This window comes from Nerophis ophidion, linkage group LG27, assembly GCF_033978795.1.
Source record: "Nerophis ophidion isolate RoL-2023_Sa linkage group LG27, RoL_Noph_v1.0, whole genome shotgun sequence".
NCBI lineage: Eukaryota > Metazoa > Chordata > Actinopteri > Syngnathiformes > Syngnathidae > Nerophis > Nerophis ophidion.
Window position 1 is genome coordinate 23,108,333 of NC_084637.1, and position 22,752 is coordinate 23,131,084.

The following is a 22,752-nucleotide window of genomic DNA, read 5'->3' on the forward strand; positions in this document are numbered from 1 at the left end:
ACCGATTTCCGAACTCTAAATGGGTGAATTTTGGCAAATTAAACGCCTTTCTATTATTCGCTCTCGGAGCGATGATGTCACAACGTGACGTCACCTAGGTAGTCAATCCGCCATTTTCTCAAACACATTACAAACATCGAGTCAATTTAGCTCTGTGATTTTCCGTTTTTGCGACTGTTTTCTGTAGCTTGGAGACATCATGCCTCGTCGGTGTGTTGTCGGAGGTTGTAACAACACGATCAGGGACGGATTCAAGTGGCATGCTAATTGATGCTAACATGCTATGTAGGCTAGCTATATAAATATTGCATCGTTATGCCTCATTTGTAGCTATATTTGCATCCAGCCTTTCCCTCCACCCACATTTAATGCCAAACAAACACTTACCAATCGACGGATTCAAGTTGCACAAGTGTCAAAAGATCCGAAAGTCCCTCGTTTGGTCTGCACACTTTACCGGCAATGCTACGACAGAGATGGCACAGAGATGTATGGATACCCTGCGACACTCAAAGCAGATGCATTTCCAATGATAAAGTCAACGAAATCACAAAGGTGAGTTTTGTTGATGTTATTGACTTATGTGCTAATCAGACATATTTGGTTGCGGCATGACTGCCAGCTAATTGATGCTAACATGCTATTTAGGCTAGCTGTATGTACATTTGTAGCTATATTTGCATCCAGCCTTTCCCTCCACCCACATTTAATGCCAAACAAACACTTACCAATCGACGGATTCAAGTTGCACCAGTGTCAAAAGATCCGAAAGTCCCTCGTTTGGTCTGCACACTTTACCGGCAATGCTACGACTGAAATGGCCCAGAGATGTATGAATACCTTGCGACACTCAAAGCAGATGCATTTCCAACGATAAAGTCAACGAAATCACAAAGGTGAGTCTTGTTGATGTTATTGACTTATGTGCTAATCAGACATATTTGGTTGCGGCATGACTGCCAGCTAATTGATGCTAACATGCTATTTAGGCTAGCTGTATGTACATTTGTAGCTATATTTGCATCCAGCCTTTCCTCCACCCACATTTAATGCCAAACAAATACTTACCAATCGACGGATTCAAGTTGCACCAGTGTCAAAAGATCTGAAAGTCCCTCGTTTGGTCTGCACACTTTACCGGCAATGCTATACGACAGAGATGGCACAGAGATGTATGGATACCCTGCGACACTCAAAGCAGATGCATTTCCAACGATAAAGTCAACGAAATCACAAAGGTGAGTTTTGTTGATGTTATTGACTTATGTGCTAAACCAGGGATAGGGAACCTATGGCTCTAGAGCCAGATGTGGCTCTTTTGACGTCTGCATCCGGCTCTCAGATAAATATTAGCCGACATTGCGTAACACGATAAGTAATGAATAATTCCGCTGGTAATCACAGTGTTAAAAATAACGTTCAGAATATAAAACATTCTCATGCATCTTAATCCATCAATCCGTTTTCTTCCGCACCTGTTCATTAATGGTAAGAATTATTTTATGTATTATTAGTTAACTTTAGAATAACAATGTTATTAATAATAAAAAGAGACTTAGCATACTCTAAAAATGTTGGTCTTACTTAAAAATGCACACATATAGTTGTATTCTGTGTTAGAAAAAAATTGTACGGCTCTCACGGAAATACATTTTAAAATATTTGGCTCTTATGGCTCTCGCAGCCAAAAAGGTTCCCGACCCCACGGACATATTTGGTCGCGGCATGACTGCCAGCTAATCAATGCTAAAATGCTATTTAGGCTAGCTGTATGTACATTTGTAGCTATATTTGCATTCAGCCTTTCACTCCACCTACATTTAATGCCAAACAAACACTTACCAATCGACAGATTTAAGTTGCTCCTGCACATTTTACCGGCGATGCTACGACAGCATTGGCACAGAGATGTATAGATACCCTGCGACACTCAATCGTTGGTTAGAAGGCAATCGCCGAATAGCGTTAATAGCTATTCGCTCAATAGCTTCAGTTTCTTCTTCAATTTCGTTTTCGCTATCTGCCTCCATACTCCCACCATCCGTTTCATTACATGCGTAATCTGTTGAATCCCTTAAGCCGCTGAAATCCGAGTCTGAATCCGAGCTGATGTCGCTATATCTTGCTGTGCTATGCGCCATGTTGGCATCACTAAATGACGTCACAGGAAATTGAACGGTGGATTTACAGATAGCGAAAATCAGGCACATGTAAGCCTTTTTTCGGGATATTCCATGATTGGTAAAATTTTGAAAACAACTTCGAAAAATAAAATAAGCCACTGGGAACTGATTTTTATTGGTTTTAACCCTTCTGAAATTGTGATAATGTTCCCCTTTAAAACTGATAAAAAAAAAAATTTTTTTGTAAATAATCATTAACTTTAGAATTTGATGCCAGCAACACGTGACAAAGAAGTTGGGAAAGGTGGCAATAAATACTGATAAAGTTGAGGAATGCTCATCAAACACTTATTTGGAACATCCCACAGGTGTGCAGGCTAATTGGGAACAGGTGGGTGCCATGATTGGGTTTAAAAACAGCTTCCATGAAATGCTAAGTAATTCACAAACAAGGATAGGGCGAGGGTCACCAATTTGTAAGCAAATTGTCAAACAGTTTTAGAACAACATTTCTCAACGAGCTATTGCATGGAATTTAGGGATTTTACCATCTACGGTCCGTAAAATCATCAAAAGGTTCAGAGAATCTGGAGAAATCACTGCACGTAAGCGATGATGTTACGGACCTTTGATCCCTCAGGCGGTACTGCATCAAAAACCGACATCAGTGTGTAAAAGATATCACCACATGGGCTCAGGAACACTTCATAAAACCACTGTCTGTAACTACAGTTGGTTGCTACATCTGTAAGTGCAAGTTAAAACCCTACAATCTAAAGTGAAAGCCATTCATCAACAACACCAAGGAACGCCGCCGGCTTCTCTGAGATCATCTAAGATGGACTGATGCAAAGTGGAAAGGTGTTTTGTGGTCTGACGAGTCCACATTTCAAATTATATTTGGAAACTGTGGACGTGGTGTCCTCTGGAACAAAGAGGAAAATAACCATCCGGATTGTTATAGGCGCGAAGTTGAAAAGCCAGCATCTGTGATGGTATGGGGGTGTATTAGTGCCCAAAGTATGGGTAACTTACACATCTGTGAAGTAACCATTAATGCTGAAAGGTCCATACAGGTTTTGGCGCAACATATGTTTATGGATGTATGTTATACTGTCTTTACATTCCAGCGAAATAATCCCTTTTTGGGGGGAATTGAGTGGATTATTATGATGATGATTATTTTTATCAACAACCTGAATGTTATTCGATGTTTTGTCGATGTGGAAACATTGTCTCGTTGTCCCTCCTAATACAATAATTACTGAGACACCTGTCTTCTCATATGCGTTGGACACGCCATCCAACTTCCCTTTTGTCGAGAGATGACTGATAATATCGGACTGCCGATATTATTGGCTGATAAATGCTTTAAAACGTGATATCGGAAATTATCGGTATCTGTTTGAAAAATTAAATTTAGGACCTTATAAAATGCTGTTGTACGGAATGGTACACGGATGTAGGGAGAAGTACAGAGCGCCAATAAACCTTAAAGGCACTGCCTTTGCGTGCCGGCCAATTCACAATATCTACGGCTTTTCACACACACACAAGTGAATGCCACACATACTTGGTCAACAGCCATACAGGTCACGCTGAGGGTGGCCGTATAAACCACTTTAACACTGTTACAAATATGCGCCACACTGTGAACCCACACCAAACAAGAATGACAAACACATTTTTGGGAGAACATCCGCACCGTAACACAACATAACGGACGGCGTGGCGCAGTGGAAGAGTGGCCGTGCGCAACCCGAGGGTCCCTGGTTCAAGCCGCAACCCGAGGGTCCCTGGTTCAAGCCCCACTTAGTACCAACCTCGTCACGTCCGTTGTGTCCTGAGCAAGACACTTCATCCTTGCTCCTGCTGGGAGCTGGTTAGCGCCTTGCATGGCAGCTCCCTCCATCAGTGTGTGAATGGGTAAATGTGGAAGTAGTGTCAAAGCGCTTTGAGTACCTTGAAGGTAGAAAAGCGCTATACAAGTACAACCCATTTATATTTATAAACACAACAGAACAATTACCAAGAACCCCTTGCAGCACTAACTCTTCCGGGACGCTACAATATACACCACCCCGCTACATCCTCAACCTCCTCATGCTCTCTCAGGGAGAGCAATGTCCCAAATTCCAAGCTGCTGTTTTGAGGCATGTTTACAAAAAATAATGCACTTTTTGACTTCAATAATAAATATGGCAGTGCCATGTTGGCATTTTTTTTTCAATAACTTGAGTTGATTTATTTTGGAAAACTTTGTTACATTGTTTAATGCATCCAGCGGGGCATCACAACAAAATTAGGCATAATAATGTGTTAATTCCACGACTGTATATATCAGTATCGGTTGATATCGGAATCGTTAATTAAGAGTTGGACAATATCGGAATATCGGCAAAAAAGACATTATCAGACATCTCTACTTTTGTTTACGATAACGGGAGAGGTAGGCGTCCATTCGACACAGAAAATGCATTGTTTTGTTAAAAACTTAAGTTCACTTTCTTGTTCATTATTATATTTGTGTAGTGACTCGACGATGGCAGAAAGTTATTGACAACAATTGTATTCTGTGTATCATCAGGTATGTTTTTATTTCACTGTTGTGCGTAACTCGCCCTTTTGTTTACAATAACGAGAGAGTAAAGTGCAGCTGAGCAACCCATGGTGTCGGTCGTGTTCCATAAAATCCACAGCGCAGAGGAAAAGACCACCGGTTACATAAACAAACCCCATTTCCATCTTAATTGGAAATTGTGTTAGATGTAAATATAAACGGAATACAATGATTTGCAAATCATTTTCAACCCATATTCAATTAAATGCACTACAAAGACAACATATTTGATGTTCAAACTCATAAATGTTATTGTTTTTTTGCAAATAATAATTAACTTAGAATTTCATGGCTGCAACACGTGCCAAAGTAGTTGGGAAAGGGCATGTTCACCACTGTGTTACATCACATTTTCTTTTAACAACACTCAATAAATGTTTGGGAACTGAGGAAACTAATTGTTGAAGCTTTGAAAGTGGAATTCTTTCCCATTCTTGTTTTATGTAGAGCTTCAGTCGTTCAACAGTCCGGGGTCTCCGCTGTCGTATTTTACGCTTCATAATGCGCCACACATTTTCGATGGGAGACAGGTCTGGACTGCAGGCGGGCCAGGAAAGTACCCGCACTCTTTTTTTACGAAGCCACGCTGTTGTAACACGTGCTGAATGTGGCTTGGCTTTGTCTAGCTGAAATAAGCAGGGGCGTCCATGAAAAAAATGGCACGTAGATGGCAGCATATGTTGTTCCAAAACCCGTACGTACCTTTCAGCATTAATGGTGCCTTCACAGATGTGTAAGTTACCCATGCTTTGGGCACTAATGCACCCCCATACCATCACAGATGCTGGCTTTTCAACTTTGCGAGGATAACAGTCTGGATGGTTCGCTTCCCCTTTGGTCTGGATGACACAATGTCGAATATTTTCAAAAACAATTTGAAATGTGGACTCGTCAGACCACAGAACACTTTTCCACTTTGCATCAGTCCATCATAGATTATCTCGGGCCCAGAGAAGCCGGCGGCGTTTCTGGATGTTGTTGATAAATGGCTTTCGCTTTGCATAGTAGAGCTTTAACTTGCACTTACAGATGTCGCGACGAAATGTATTTAGTGACAGTGGTTTTCTGAAGTGTCCCTGAGCCCATGTGGTGATATCGGTTTTTGATACGGTGTTGTCTGAGGGATCGAAGGTCACGGTCATTCAATGTTGGTTTCCCGCCATGCCGCTTTCGCGGAGTGATTTCTCCAGATTCTCTGAGCCTTTTGATGATATTATGGACCGTAGATGTTGAAATCCCTAAATGTCTTGCAATTGCACTTTGAGAAACGTTGTTCTTAAACTGTTTGACTATTTGCTCTCGCAGTTGTGGACAAAGGTGTGTACCCCGCCCCATCCTTTCTTGTGAAAGACTGAGCATTTTTTGGGAAGCTGTTTTTATACCCAATCATGGCACCCACCTGTTCCCAATTAGCCTGCACACCTGTGTGATGTTCCATATAAGTGTTTGATGAGCATTCCTCAACTTTATCAGTATTTATTGCCACCTTTCCCAACTTCTTTGTCATGTGTTGCTGGCATCAAATTCTAAAGTTAATGATTATTTGCAAAAAAAAAAAAAAAAAGTTTAGGAGTTTGAACATCAAATATGTTGTCTTTGTAGCATATTCAACTGAATATGGGTTGAAAATGATTTGCAAATCATTGTATTCTGTTTATATTTACATCTAACACAATTTCCCAACTCATATGGAAACAGGGTTTGTAGAATGATTTGGCGTGCCAGAAGTGGCCCCCGGGCCTTGAGTTTGACACCTGTGCACCATCTTATAGGGAAAGTGAAGAAGTACCGACATTGTCCTTTAACTGTTCCAGGGCGACTCCGGAGGACCGCTGTCTGTCATCAGCCAAAGTGGGCGTGTCTTCCAGGCCGGCGTGGTGAGCTGGGGGGACGGCTGCGCTCGCAGGAACAAGCCCGGCGTCTACACGCGGATCACCAAATACCGCCGCTGGATCAAGGAGCACAGCGGCGTGTAAGCGGGAGGCTAAGAGTCCGAGGACACACGCCTGCCTTCGGAGACGGCGAATAACCGCCGGATGCGCGTTACCTTGGCAACACTGTCAATTCAGTACTGAGGACACGACGCTCAAGTGTGGTATCCTGATTTTAAATTCATTTAAAATTTTCTAAAATCAATTTGTTTTTATAAATACAATGTTTATTTTGTAATTTTGAAAGTTTTTGTAAAAAAAAATATATGTACTTTTTATAAGAACCAGTTTTGTTTTAGGCCGTCTCCATGCAACCAAGAGTAAACTGTTTTGAAAAAGTGTTATTATAACTGTGACCGCGCCTTCCGCCCGACTTTCTACCACTTGCCCCCCAAAAGGGGACAAGTGGTAGAAAAATGGATGGACGTTCTACTGAATGCAGTGGAACCTCCATTTACAAACTCCTCTAGATGCAAACTTTTCCATTTGCGAGCTTTCCCATCATTTAATCAATCAATCAGTTTATTTATATAGCCCTAAATCACAAGTGTCTCAAAGGGCTGCACAAGTCACAACGACAACCTGAGCTCAGATCCCACAATCTTTTTTTGTTTATGCAGTAAATGTATTAAATCATTGTGAGTAGAGATGTCCGATAATGGCTTTTTTGCCGATATTTGATATTGTCCAACTCTTAATTACCGATTTCGATATCAACCAATACCGAAATATACAGTCGTGGAATTAACACATTATTATGCCTAATTTTGTTGTGATGCCCCGCTGGATGCATTAAACAATGTAACAAGGTTTTCAAAATTGAATGAACTCAAGTTATGGAAAAAAATGCCAACATGGCACTGCCATATTTATTACTGAAGTCACAAAGTGCATTATTTTTTTTAACGTGCCTCAAAACAGCAGCTTGGGTATTGGGTAGAGGGTAGCGGGGGGTGTATATTGTAGCGTCCCGGAAGAGTTAGTGCTGCAAGGGGTTCTGGGTATTTGTTCTGTTGTGGATGTTCTCCCGAAATGTGTTTGTCATTTTTGTTTGGTGTGGGTTCACAGTGTGGCGCATATTAGTAACAGTGTTGAAGTTGTTTATACGGCCACCCTCACTGTGACCTGTATGGCTGTTGACCAAGTATGATTTGCATTCACTTGTGTGTGTGAAAAGCCGTAGGTATGTGATTGGGCCGGCACGCAAAGGCATTGCCTTTAAGGTTTATTGGCACTCTGTACTTCTCCCTACGTCCGTGTACCACTCCGTATAGCGGCGTTTTAAAAAGTCACACATTTTCCTTTTTGAAACAGATACCGATAATTTCAGATATTACATTTTAAAGCATTTATCGGCCGATATTATCGGACATTTCTAATTATAACCGTTGCCCCACCTTCCGCCCGAATGCAGCCAAGGTTTTCCAAAATAAATCAACTCAAGTTATGGAACTACATGCCAACATGGCACTGCCATATTTATTATTGAAGTCAAAAAGTGAATCATTTTTTTTAACGTGCCTCAAAACAGCAGCTTGGGAATTGGGTAGAGGGTAGCGGGGGGTGTATATTGTAGCATCCCAGAAGAGTTAGTGCTGCAAAGGGTTCTGGGTATTTGTTCTGTTGTGGATGTTCTCCCGAAATGTGTTTGTCATTCTTGTTTGGTGTGGGTTCACAGTGTGGCGCATATTAGTAACAGTGTTGAAGTTGTTTATACAGCCACCCTCAGTGTGACCTGTATGGCTGTTGACCAAGTATGCATGCATTCACTTGTGTGTGTGAAAAGCCGTAGATATTATGTGATTGGGCCGGCACGCAAAGGCATTGCCTTTAAGGTTTATTGGCACTCTGTACTTCTCCCTACGTCCGTGTACCACTCCGTACAGGGGCGTTTTAAAAAGTCATTAATTTTACTTTTTAGATACCGATAATTTCGGATATTACATTTTAAAGCATTTATCGGCCGATATTATTGGACATCTCTAATTGTAACTGTTACCCCGCCTTCCGCCCGAATGCACCCCAAAGGAGACAAGCGGTAGAAAATGGATGGATGGATGTTCTACCAAATAATTTACAAACCCCTCTAGATGCTAACTTTTACATTTGCGAGCTTTCCCATGGATCAAAGTTTATTTATATAGCCCTAAATCACGAGCGTCTCACAAGCCACAACGACATCAGATCCCACAATCTTTTTTTTGTTCATGCAGTAAATGTATTAAATCTTTGTGAGCCAAGTATTTAGCTATTTTTCTGCAACATTTAGTGTAAATATGTTTATATTTGCCGCATGTCAGCTGTCTAATGTAAAGAAACGTCAACATGTGACTCTCAGCCACCAACTCCTCTGAACTTGAGCAACTTCAACATACTTTTCAAGCCGACCATGTCTCTGCGGACGCACGCTGGTGTGACGGCGTGGCGAAACTTTGTTGGGGAGGCGGAGCCCTGTTGTGCGGGAGAAGTCACGTCTCAACACTCCAGCATGTGTGCCTTTTGACAAGCTAACTCAACAGGTCTTAAAAACGTCAATAGACCAGGGTGGAAAGAAGAAGGAATTTAAAAAAAAAACTACCGTATTTCCTTGAATTACTGCCGGGTCGCACTAGCTTCCCAAAATTATTAGCGCATGCTTTCTATTACCGCAGGGTCAAATTTGTGACGTCTCGAGTGACGCTTCCCCTGTCGTAGTTTTCAAAATGGCGGTGGAGTTTTTTTGTTGTTGCTTGTACTATATGTAAACCAGGGGTCTTGTTCAACAGCCATACACATCACACTGAAGGTTGTGATATAAAACAACTTTTACACTCTTGCTAATATGCGCCACACTCTGTGAACCCACACCAAACAAGAATGACAAACACATTTCGGGAGAACATCGGCTCTGTAACAAATTACAAATGCAACATAACAATTACCCAGAATGCCATGCATCTATGACTATTGGCTATATTATACACCCCGCTAGCACCAAACCCGCCCCTCGTGCGTTGGTTGAGGTGGGCGGGGTTGAGGGGCGCGTGTATATTTTAGCCAAGAGTCATGGATGCATGGCATTCTGGGTAATTATGTTGTGTTTATAATGTGTTACAGAGCCGATGTTCTCCAGAAATGTGTTTGGTGTGGGTTCACAGAGTGTGGCACACATTAGTAAGAGTGTTAAAGTTGTTTATTTTACAACCATCAGTGTAAAAGGTATGGCTGTTGACCAAGTATGCATTGCAATCTCGTATGAGAGGCAGCGAAAAGCATTCGTCCGGCCGGCATGCAGATAGCGTTGTGTAAAGGCGGTCGCGATGACATGTTGTAGAGCAGTGGTCCCCAACCACCGGGCCGCGGCCGCAGAATTATTTTTTATTTATTTTTTATCACACTCAATTTTTTACTGCATGCCATTGGTAAGCGTGGATGAGAAGAGGTTTTAAAATTATTAGCGCGTGCTTATTCTTGTTTGGTTAGGGTTCCTGGAGTGTGGCGCATATTAGTAAGAGTGTTAAAGTTGTTTGTACCACAACCTTCAGTGTAACCGGTATGGCTGTTGACCAAGTATGCCTTGCAATCTCGTACGAGAAGCAGCGTAATGCATGCGTCCGGCCGGCATGCTGATGTAAAGGCGGGTGCGATGACATGTTGTAGAGCAGTGGTCCCCAACCTGCCGAATAATTTTTTATTAATTTTATTAAAAAAAATTTTTTTTATTGCATGCCATTGGTAAGCACAGGGGTGAGAAGAGGTTTTAAAATGATTAGCGCCTGCTTACTTTTACCGCATGCCTTGAATAAGCTCAGGGGTGAGAATGGGTTTGAAATTAATTAGCGCCCCGGCGGCTATTCAAGGAAATACGGTATTTGCGAGGAGTGTGTGAAGTTGGTCTTTTCTGGGAAAGGATGCCAGAACAGAATGATATCACAGCAGAGAACAAAGTATCTCTTCTCGACCAGTGCACAAACAGACACGCACGGCTCCCTTCTCCCCCTCCCGGTTCCTTTTCACTCGTCACTTCCCTGCCGTTGTTAATGTGTGCGTTTTACTTCTTTGAAATGTGTATGCTTGTAGCAATATGGTTGTTGAAGGTAAGGATATCTGTGACTAAGTTCTCTGTGCCTACAGCAACTTGTTGTACTTGTTTTGACTTTTTTTATGACTTATAAAGTTGATCCATCACCGCCTTATGTTTATTTCATATCCAGTAATGTACAGTACAGGCCAAAAGTTTGGACACACCTTCTCATTCAATGCGTTTTCTTTATTTTCATGACTATTAAAGGCCTACTGAAACCCACTACTACCGACCACGCAGTCTGATAGTTTATATATCAATGATGAAATATTAACATTGCAACACATGCCAATACGGCCGGTTTAGTTTACTAAATTACAATTTTAAATTTCCCGCCAGGTATCCTGTTGAAAATGTCGCGGAACGATGACGCTTATGTTGACGCGTGCCAAAAGGAGTTTGTTTTCATCGCATAATTACACAGAATTATGGAAATTTGTGTTGCTGAATCTTTTGCAATTTGTTGAATTAACAATGGAGACTATAAAGAAGAATGCTGTTGGTGGAAAGCGGTGGATTGCAGCTGTCTTTAGCAACCGAAACACAGCCAGTGTTTCTTTGTAGTGAAGCTTTAGCGGACATGTTTCCCTACCACATGTCAACCAGCAAGTTTTTGGATGAGAAAGATGTAATATTAAGTTGCCTCTTACCGGAGACTTGAGCGGCGTTAGCGTCCTCCTGCAGCAGCTGTCAAAAAGGCAGCTGTGATCCTGGCTCCTCCATTGGCTTCTCTCAGAGACACTGGCGGTCACTACAGCCCTCCGACTTTCAGGTATGACTTTATAATCTCAATAAAAAACTATTAACACAATAAGCGGAAAAAGGATTTTCCGGAATTATCCTAGTAAATGTGTCTAATAACATCTGAATCGCTCCCACTGCCGTAGCCTTTTTTTTTTTTTTGTAGTGCTTCACTCTAACTTTCCCCATCCACGAATCTTTCATCCTTGCTCAAATTAATGGGGGAATCGTCACTTTCTCGGTCCGAATCTCGCTTGCTGCTGGTGGCTATGATTATAAACAATGTGAGGATGTGAGGAGCCCTACAACCCATGACGTCACACTCACATCGTCTGCTACTTCCGGTACAGGCAAGGCTTTTTTACTAGCGACCAAAAGTTGTGAACTTTATCGTTGATGTTCTCTACTAAATCCTTTCAGCAAAAATATGGCAATATCGCAAAATGATCAAGTATGACACATAGAATGGACCTGCTATTCCCGTTTAAATAATAAAATCTCATTTCAGTAGGCCTTTAACATTATTGATTGACATTGAAGGCATCAAAACTATGAATGAACACGTGGAGTTATGTACTTAACAAAAAAAAGGGGGAAATAACTGAAAACATGTTTTATATTGTAGTTTCTTCAAAATAGACACCCTTTGCTCTGATTACTGCTTTGCACACTCTTGGAATTCTCTACATGGGCTTCAAAAGGTATCCATCCATTTTCTATCGCTTGTTCCTTTTGGGGTCGTGGGGGGTGCTGGAGCCTATCTCAGCTGCATTCGGGCGGAAGGCGGTGTACACCCTGGACAAGTCCCCACCTCTTCGCAGGGCCAACACAGATAGACAGACAACATTCACACTCACATTCACACACTAGGGCCAATTTAGTGTTGCCAATCAACCTATCCCCAGGTGCATGTCTTTGGAAGTGGGAGGAAGCCGGAGTACCTGGAGGGAACCCACTCGGTCACGGGGAGAACATGCATACTCCACACAGAAAGATCCCAAGCCCGGGATTTAACTCAGGACTACTCAGGACCTTCGTATTGTGAAGCACATGCACTAACCCCTGTTACACCGTGCTGCCCAACTTCAAGAGGTAGCCCCCTGAACTGGTTTCACTTCACAGGTGTGCTTGAAGCTAATGGAGAGAATGCCAAGAGTGTACAAAACAGTAATTGGAACAGAGGGTGGATATCTTGAAGAAACTAAAATATAAAACATGTTTTCATTTATTTCACCTTTTATTGTTAAGTACATAACGCTACAGGGACGGCGTGGCGCAGTGGGAGAGTGGCCGTACGCAACCCGATGGTCACTGGTTCAAATCCCACCTAGAACCAACCTCGTCACGTCCGTTGTGTCCTGAGCAAGACACTTCACCCTTGCTCCTAATGGGTGCTGGTTGGCGCCTTGCATGGCAGCTCCCTCCATCAGTGTGTGAATGTATGTGTGAATGGGTAAATGTGGAAGTAGTGTCAAAGCGCTTTGAGTACCTTGAAGGTAGAAAAGCGCTATACAAGTACAACCCATTTATTTATTTATTTTATTTACATGTGTTCATTTATAGTTTTGATGCCTTCAGTGACAATGTAAATAGTCATGAAAATCAAGAAAACGCATTGAATGAGAAGATGTGTCCTAAATGTATTGTATATGTGTGTATACAGTGTATGTGTACATATACAGTACAGGCCAAAATTTTGGACACCCCATTTCAATGTGTTTTCTTTATTTTCATGACTATTTACATTGTAAATTGTCCCTGAAGGGATCAAAACTATAACACCTGTGAAGTGAAAATCCTTTCAGGTGACTACCTCTTTAAGCTCATGGAGAGAAAGCCACGAGAGTGCAAAACAGTAATCAGAGAACGTGTGTATACAGTTGGTGTGTGTGTGTATTTATATATATATATATATATATATATATATATATATATATATATATATATATATATATATATACATACATATATACATATATACATATATATATACATATATATATACATATATATATATATATATACATACATATACACATATATATATATATACACATATATACATATACATACATATATATACATATATATATATATATACACATATATACATACATATATATACATATATATATATACATACATACATATATATACATGTATACATATATATATATATATATACATATACACATATATATATATATATATATATATACATATACATATATATACATATACACATATATATATACACATATATATATACATATATATATATACACATATATACATATATACATATATATATATATACATATACAGTACAGGCCAAATATTTGGACACATCTCTGCGCTGCTGACCCGTCTCCGCTTGGGATGGTCTCCTGCTGGCCCCACTATGGACTGGACTCTCACTATTATGTTAGATCCACTATGGACTGGACTCTCACTATTATGTTAGATGGACTATGGACTGGACTCTCACTAAAATGTTAGATCCACTATGGACTGGACTCTCACTATTATGTTAGATGCACTATGGACTGGACTCTCACTATTATCTTAGATCCACTATGGACTGGACTCTCACTACAATGTTAGATCCACTATGGACTGGACTTTCACAATATTATGTTAGACGCACTCGACGTACATTGCTTTCGGTTTCCCCTAGAGGGGAGACTGAAAGGATATGCGGTCCTCTCCAAGGTTTCTCATAGTCATTCACATCGACGTCCCACTGGGGTGAGTTTTTCCTTGCCCTTATGTGGGCTCTGTACCGCGGATGTCCTTGTGGCTTGTGCAGCCCTTTGAGACACTTGTGATTTAGGGCTATGTAAATAAACATTGATTGATTGAGTGTACAAAACAGTAATCAGAGCAAAGGGTGGCTATTTTGAAGAAAGTAGAATACAAAACATGTTTTCAGTTATTTCACCTTTTTTTGTTAAGTACATAACTCAACATGTTCATTCATAGTTTTGATGCCTTCAGTGACAATCTACAATGAAAATAGTCATGAAAACAAAGATAACGCATTGAATGAGAAGGTGTGTCCAAACTTTTGGCCTCTACCGAATGTGTGTATACAGTATTAGTGTACATATACAGTACAGGCCAAAATTTGGACACCTCATTTCAATGTGTTCTTTTTATTTTTATGACTATTTACATTGTAGATGGTCACTGAAGGCATCAAAACTATGACACCTGTGAAGTGAAAACCCTTTCAGGTGACTACCTCTTCAAGCTCATGGAGAGAATGCAAATAGTGTGCAAAGCAGTAATCAGAGCAAAGGGTGGCTATTTTAAAGAAACTACAATACAAAACATGTTTTCAGTGATTTCAACTTTTTTTGTTAAGTACATAACTCCACATGTGTTCATTCATAGTTTTTGTGTGGCAATCAGGCTGATTACAAAAATAAGTACCAAAAAAATACACTGCAAAAGAAGGGACAAAAAATAATTATGCAACATACAATTACATAAAATTACACAGTACTAACTTAAATTAAATTACAACTAAATTAATAGTAAATAATGTTCCTAACTCAACTGTGAAAAAATTAAATTGCAAATGAAAATACAGCTCCACCAATTTAGTCATAATTTTTGCGCTTAGGAAACTTCTCTACGACTTTGATAACTCCAGACTTCTTCAGTTTTTCTGATAATATTATTACTGCCACAAGTGGCGGAAAAGTGTATTACAACTAAGGACCACACCTGAGAAACACATTTTTTCGCGGCCCTCTAGTTAAGAAACATTGCTCTAAATAACCCTCTAAAAGGTGTGTCTAAACTTTTGGCCTGTACTGTACATCACTTTGTAGTGTGTTCAAAGTGTACAACCCTTCACTAAAACATGAACATTTGTTGAGGCTGGAACCCAAAATTCATATTTACCGTATTTCCTTGAATTGCCGCAAGGCATATAGTATGCGGCTGCTTTGAATTACTGCCGGGTCAAACTCGCTTCGCAAAATAATTTTGCGCATGCTTAGTATTACCGCCTGGTCAAACTCGTGACACTTCCCCTGTCGTCATTTTCAAAATGGAGGAGGCTGATTTCAATACCGATAATTTGAAATCGCATAAAGGGAAGAAGATTTAGAGCTATTCATTAGGATTTAAGGTCCAAGCTTACATCACACTCAAATGTTTACTGCATGCCTTTGGTAAGTGCCGGAGTGAGAAGAGGTTTTAAAATAATTAGCGCATGCTTACTTTTACCGCATGCCTTTCGTAAGTGCAGGAGTGAGAAGAGGTTTTAAATGAATTAGCGCCCCGGCGGCAATTCAAGGAAATACGGTATACTGTTTCTTCTGGGAAATTCTGCTCCATTGTGAAGTGAAGTGAATTATATTTATATAGCGCTTTTTCTCTAGTGACTCAAAGCGCTTTACATAGTGAAACCCAATATCTAAGTTACATTCAAACCAGTGTGGGTGGCACTGGGAGCAGGTGGGTAAAGTGTCTTGCCCAAGGACACAACGGCAGTGACTAGGTTGGCAGAAGCGGGAATCGAACCTGCAACCCTCAAGTTGCTGGCACGGCCACTCTACCAACCGAGCTAGACACAAACAATGCTTGACAACCAATTAAGTTTGTAAATTGAGTTTGTAAAACACTGAGAGAATCGGTTTGAATAAAGAATTGTGTTGAACAGAAAATCGACTCTGAAATGAATCGTTCGGTGGCAAAGATTCACAGTCCTATATGAGACTGTCACGCCCCCTCGCTGAATGTGCAGCAAGTTTTATTGCATGTCTTTTTAAATACTTTGTACATGTGTCGAGGTCACCTGACCAAACATGACAATCTGAAGCAGCGTTGAGAATAAATACAAACTTTTTAATATTTGGTGGTGTAAATATATTGCGAATACTACACGAGAAGACGCAGGAAGAATAACGAAGAATCTCATCATGCATTGCGCTATATTGCAGAGAACTTTGGTGTCATTTACAGAAGCAGCAGAGAAAACAGAATTGAGGAACAACACGCGGCGTCACGTTCCACATATTTCAAAATAAAACCTTTCCCTTCTTGTGAGGACGAAGGAAAAGCAAAACGGTCGCCAGGCACAAATTCTGTTTTCTCCGCTTTTCTCCACAGCAAATAAAAAATGTAAACTCAGCCAATGTCACTACATTCAACAGTCACATGATGAAAAGTTGGCTCCGCCCACGTTACGTCACTAACAATAAAATCGACTACTTTCCTTCGTAGCTTGAAATGACTTCAGCACCGATTGGACGTGAGTGACTTCCTGAAGCTTCAAAGTCATATAAATAATCACGTAAAAGTACAAACAATGAACACCAGCATCTGGCGCGGGAGTGTCGGGACATTCTGCAAGCTGATTGGACCGTTTCGGAAACGCAGATGACTTGTGCAATCGCTCACTATATTTCTTTCAGACGGTTTATTAGGGACACCTTCAGGAAGGCTGGTGGCCGACCCCCGTAGGTTGCCGTGACGACACAAAGGCGTCCCTAATAAACTGCGCACGTGCATCATGTGATTATTTACAGTCATAAACATAAACGTTGCTCTACAGTCACGTGCACAAACATTGGCTTCCTGGAGAATTCTTCACATTTGGGCGCGATCGTTCCCTTTGACGTGATGTCATCGATGACAAGAACACTAAACTGACCTCGGAGCAGATGCGATGTTCATAAAAATGGAAGACCTGTTGCCACGGAAACAATGTCCTGTCCTCTTATTGGTCATAAGTTGACTATTGCGTCTGCATGCAAACATCTGCCACTTGGACACTTGACGGCGATGACTTCAGAAGAGAAGACTCCGCCTCCTGCTCAGACTGTTGACTGATGAAAAAAAAAAAAGTTGTTAAGTTTCCTTAATAATGTGCCTTTTTTTTTTTTTTTAAAGAAATGCAAAACTTCAACTTGTTCTACAAAGACTGGAAAAAGGTTTACTTGTAGAGTGGAACCTGTTTGAGTTTACATCCCTTAAAACCTCTAAAGGCCTTAGTGGCCACATGCGTGGACAGCACCTTTTAGCGCTTATTTCCAAAATTGTGTACACTACTGAATTGGGGTCTTAGGCTGACATATGGAGACTTATACTGCCATCTGGTGGTGTCAGAAGTGTATAACATTCAATGGAATTTGTAAAAAAAAAAAATTGTAAAATTAAAAATGTGCATGTCACTACACATGAAGTACACGTTTGTGTACTTATGGACCAAGTACACCATATCACAAGATGATTTTTAGTTTATATTCTATTTAGGATCCAATAAGCCCAAATAGCAAAGAGAAATAGAAATAGCATGTAAACAAACATCTTGGGCCTTAAGAGGTTAGCGGAAACAAAAGAAACCAAAAGCTTGCACTAAGGGTGCACAAAAAAAAAAAATCGATTCACATCCGAATCACCATTACCGATTCTAAATATCTTCAGAATTTCCAAAAATCGGGTTGAAAAAAATATGTATTTTTTTTTAATAAGAAATACATACACATTAGAGATGCGCAGATAGGCAATTATATAATCCGCATCCGCATCACCAAAATCGTCATCCACCCGCCGTCCACCCGAACCAACTTTTTATCGGGACCGTACCCGCCCGCCAACCTCCCGCTAAATGACATCAGAGGTTGGCCACATTTATCACTCACAGAGATATTTATAACTGTTTCACAGAGTAAAGCGCTTTGAGTACCTTGAAGGTAGAAAAGCGCTATACAAGTACAACCCATTTATTTATTTAATGTAGTCAATTGGAGCCGCTAACATTCTCGCGACTATTCAAAAGCATTCATCCTGATGACAAGAATGTGGGCGTGCTTGTGAAGCCGTTGCCTTTGACACCTTCAACAACATGTACGAACCGATTGTTAGTCCAGCAACATGTTGTGTGCAGCTTCTGCAATCACACGTATGAGATTGAAAGGCATACTGGGTGACACAGAGTACACTGATGGTTGTGATATAAACAACTTTAACACTTACTAATATGCGCCACGCTGTGAAGCCACACAATACAAGATTGATAAACACATTTCGGGAGAACATCCTCACAGTAACACAACATAAACGCAACACAACTAATACCCATAATCCTTTGTATTCATGACACACCCTTAATATATTTTACACCCCCGCGCCCCCGCCCACCTTACCGACGCACGGGCGGAGGGGGTGTAAAATATATTCAGGCTGTGTCATGAATACAAAGGACTATGGGTATTTGTTGTGTTGCGTTTATGTTGTGTTACTGTGAGGATGTTCTCCCGAAATGTGTTTGTCGTTCTTAATTGGTGTGGCTTCACAGCGTGGCGCATATTACAATGGCTTCATAGCACGCACTAATATTTAATACCTGGGTGACTGCCGGCAGTCATTCAAGAGAATAATAGCGTCTCCTATTGACTTCTTCGCTTTATGACACTGGTCTTAAATGGCTCTTTGAATGGCAAAGGATACCGATCCCAGAACCATGTATATCAAATGTCTCCGGATGGTTCAACCGCCACCCGCCCGAATCTAATTCAAATCAATTTTTTCGTCATGTCAACCGCCCGACCCGTGGTTTACCCGCGGACTCCGCTGATGAGACCGCAAACCGCGCATCTCTAATACACATGCACATGTATATATACATGTATATACATATTCATATATATACATACACTTAATTATGACAACAGTTTTAGATTTTAAGAATGCAATACAGTTCATTGCATTCTTTGCATCCAAAATAGTAATCAATGTTCATTTTGCGGTCAAAACATGTTTGAGATGAAAACACATATATATAAAATTTGTTTAAAATGAATGTTCCCTGAGAAAGTTAAAATAAAACTATATTCTTAGTAACAAAATTTAAACTTTACGAACAGTTTTAATTATATTAAACATAAAAAGTGGATTAGGTAGTGCCTTAAATACTGCATTTGAAATGTGGAATCAGTGATGAGTCACTACCAAGCAAAAACCGCGCATGCTCAGAAAAGTAGCGGCTGATTTACCGCCCGTCCGAGCACCCACTTGGCGCTTATGCTATAGAGCAGTGGTTTTTAACCTGGGTTCGATCAAACCCTAGGGCAGGGGTAGGGAACCTATGGCTCTAGAGGCAGATGTGGCTCTTTTGACGTCTGCATCTGGCTCTCATGATAATATATTACCCGACATTGCGTAACACGATAAGTAATGAATAATTCCGCTGGTAATCACAGTGTTAAAAATAACGTTCAGAATATAAAACATTCTCATGCATCTTAATCCATCAATCCGTTTTCTTCCGCACCTGTTCATTAATGGTAAGGATTATTTTATGTATTATTAGTTAACTTCAGAATAACAATGTTATTAATAATAAAAAGAGACTTATTATACTCTAAAAATGTTGGTCTTACTTAAAAATGCACACATATAGTTGTATTCTGTGTTAGAAAAAAATTGTACGGCTCTCATGGAAATACATTTTAAAATATTTGGCTCTTATGGCTCTCTCAGCCAAAAAGGTTCCCGACCCCTGCCCTAGGGGTTTGGTGAGTCGGCCTCAGGGGTTCGACAAAACCTCTGCCGCGGAGGTCAAGACTCACCCAACTCATCATAAAAATAAAAACTTCTCCCTATCAGCATATTATGGATACCCCCAAACAATGTTCCCTCTAATTTCCATCTGATTTACAGGGGTGTAATTTGTTGTGAGTTCATGCACTGTGTTGGTTTTGTTCTTTGAACTATGTGATACTCATGCATGGTTCATTTTTGTGCACCAGTAAAAAAAAACATATACCTTTGTCTTGAATTTAAAAAAAAAAGTCATTTTATTTTTCACTAAAGAAGGGTTCGGTGAATGCGCATATGAAACTGGTGGGGTTCGGTCCCTCCAACAAGGTTAAGAACCACTGCTATAGAGACTATGGTGGGTGCAAGTCTCCCGTCCAAAGGCTAAACCCAGTAACTATATTTTGGTCAAAACTGAGCTGATAATAATTTTACGCGCATGGCAGGACCTAGCAACTACCACATAACCGCGTAGATACAACAGAAAAACCTAGTATCTCAAGGGACCAATCGGAGCTTCTTTGTCAGTCGCCTTATTGTCTTTAATGAGACATTTGCACGAATGGGGGCCGACGGTCAACCTGATTATGTGATATTATGGCACGAGGGGATATTTGGAAGGTTGGCCCAGGACGTTGCAAGCACCTACATTAAATGTATTGTTCTTGATTCTTCCCCTTGCATACTCTTTTGGGCAGATATCTGTGGAAGTCAAAATGAAAACTGGACGCTGTACACGGCTCTTGGCCAATGTGCAAACGCAGAATGGGGCCCACCCGAGATTGTGATAAAATATCTGGAGATAGGGCACACGTTCATGAGAGCAGATTCAATCCATGGCTCAATCGGCAAGAAAATGAAAGCTCAAGAAAACATCTATACGTTTGATGACTTTGTAGATCTTTGTAAGACAGCATCAAGATAGATTGGTTTTCCTTTGTTTTCTCAAAATCAGCTAGAAGTGAGTTACAAGGTTTTGCCTTTGGACGGGAGAAGTGTAAGCTATCCAAGTAGCATGTGGTTGCATAACCTGAATAACTTTGCACGACTACTTTCGCGTGGTTACTAATGAAAGGCTAATTGAAGGCGACAGCTTGGACAGCGTTGATAGTTTTCAACACATTTTGGCGGCATTTGATGACATTGCGGGAGTGAAAGATTTATCATAACGAATAACGTTTATTTTACTAACACAACTTTTGCGTTTGCATTTAATAAAAGATGACTTACCTTGCCTCTGAACGTCCCTCAATCGGATGCTATCTCGACAGGTGCAGCAGCATGAAACTTGTGCTATTGTGGTATGCCAGCTCCACTTTGCAATGTTTGCATACGACTGCGTTTTCCTTACATTTTAGTGTGAAGTGTTCCCACACCTTAGACAACTTTTGTCGCTTCTTAATACCCTTGTTTTGCTACGGCTCTTGTCCACTGCTTTCTGCGGCGTCTGCCATTGCCAGTTACGTCGGCGAAAAAGTTTACTAAACTCAAGCGAATTTAAAAGAGCGGTGTTGTGCAGTGCAGGTGGCGTATGATCTGTGACGTAAACATGCTGTGCAATAGCTAAACAGTCCTTGCGAAATGTGAGCTTTGACTACGGTTTACTAAATGAAGCAAAATGCCGTAAAAAAACTTGACGCCTCGAGGCAGCAAAAATTCCTCAAATATGTTTTGTAATTGAATTACTCAAGGAATTGTTTCAGCCCAAATACACACATACATACACATACTGATAAATACATACATATATACAGTATGTATGTATGTATATATACAGTATGTATGTATGTATACATACAGTATGTATATATACATACATACTGTATATATATATATATATATATATATATATATATATATATATATATATATATGTATACATATCCACACATATATTCAGTATATATACACATACTGATAAAAACATACATATACATATATACACACACACACACACATATATATATACATACATATAAGTATACATATACACTAGGGGTGTAACGGTACGTGTATTTGTATTGAACCGATTCGGTACGGGGGTTTCGGTTCGGATCGGAGGTGTAGCGAACGACACGGACATATCAAGTAGCGCAAGTTTTGTGAACAATGCACACCCAGGCACTAGTGGTGCAACGGATCAACATTGATCCGTGATCCGTTCGGATCAATATCTTCGGTTCGGCACACACGTGATCCGCGGTATGATTTATGAAAAAAAATAAATAAATAAATTTTAAAAAAGTTGTTCACACAGCGTGGTAATGGCGAGCGGAGTAACGGAGGAACTTAAACGCCCCGTGCCATTTAATCGGTGTGTTTATAGGTGCAGACTCCATTGTGCAAAACGAGGGTTTTAAACACATGCTGAAAGTGCTTCAGCCACATTACGACATCCCGTTGCGCACCAACATCAACGATAAGATTGTTCCAGATTTTTATGAGCAAGAGAAGAAAAAAGTTGTGGACAAACTATCCCGAGCGTCATCTGTTGCGCTCACAACAGAAGGGTGGAGGTCCAGGGGAACTATGTGACGATAAGCGCTCATTTCATCACAGCAGAGTGGGAGATGAGAAGACACGCCCCCTCTACGAGAGTCACCTTGTGTAGGTACTGACACAAGCAGTGGAGGAAAGGAGAAATCCCTTTTTATGTGGCACTGTTTTTCATTAAATATGTTAAAAAGAAGATATTATGCCTTGTGCACTGGAACTAGA

At 40.5% G+C, this 22,752-nt stretch overlaps 1 protein-coding gene and 1 pseudogene across 1 annotated transcript in view; one reads left to right on the forward strand and one right to left on the reverse strand.

Annotated features, from left to right (window-relative positions):
* LOC133544461 (suppressor of tumorigenicity 14 protein homolog) overlaps window positions 1-22,752 on the forward strand; it is a 480,364-nt pseudogene that overhangs the window by 44,776 nt on the left and 412,836 nt on the right.
* Window positions 16,318-22,752, reverse strand: part of LOC133544553 (cyclin-dependent kinase 16-like) — a 40,451-nt gene continuing 34,016 nt past the window's right edge. Inside the window, exon 17 of the mRNA XM_061890026.1 lies at window positions 16,318-17,321. Within this exon, the coding sequence (XP_061746010.1) occupies window positions 17,284-17,321 (38 nt within the window). The 3' untranslated portion in view covers window positions 16,318-17,283. The remainder of the gene's footprint in view (window positions 17,322-22,752) is intronic.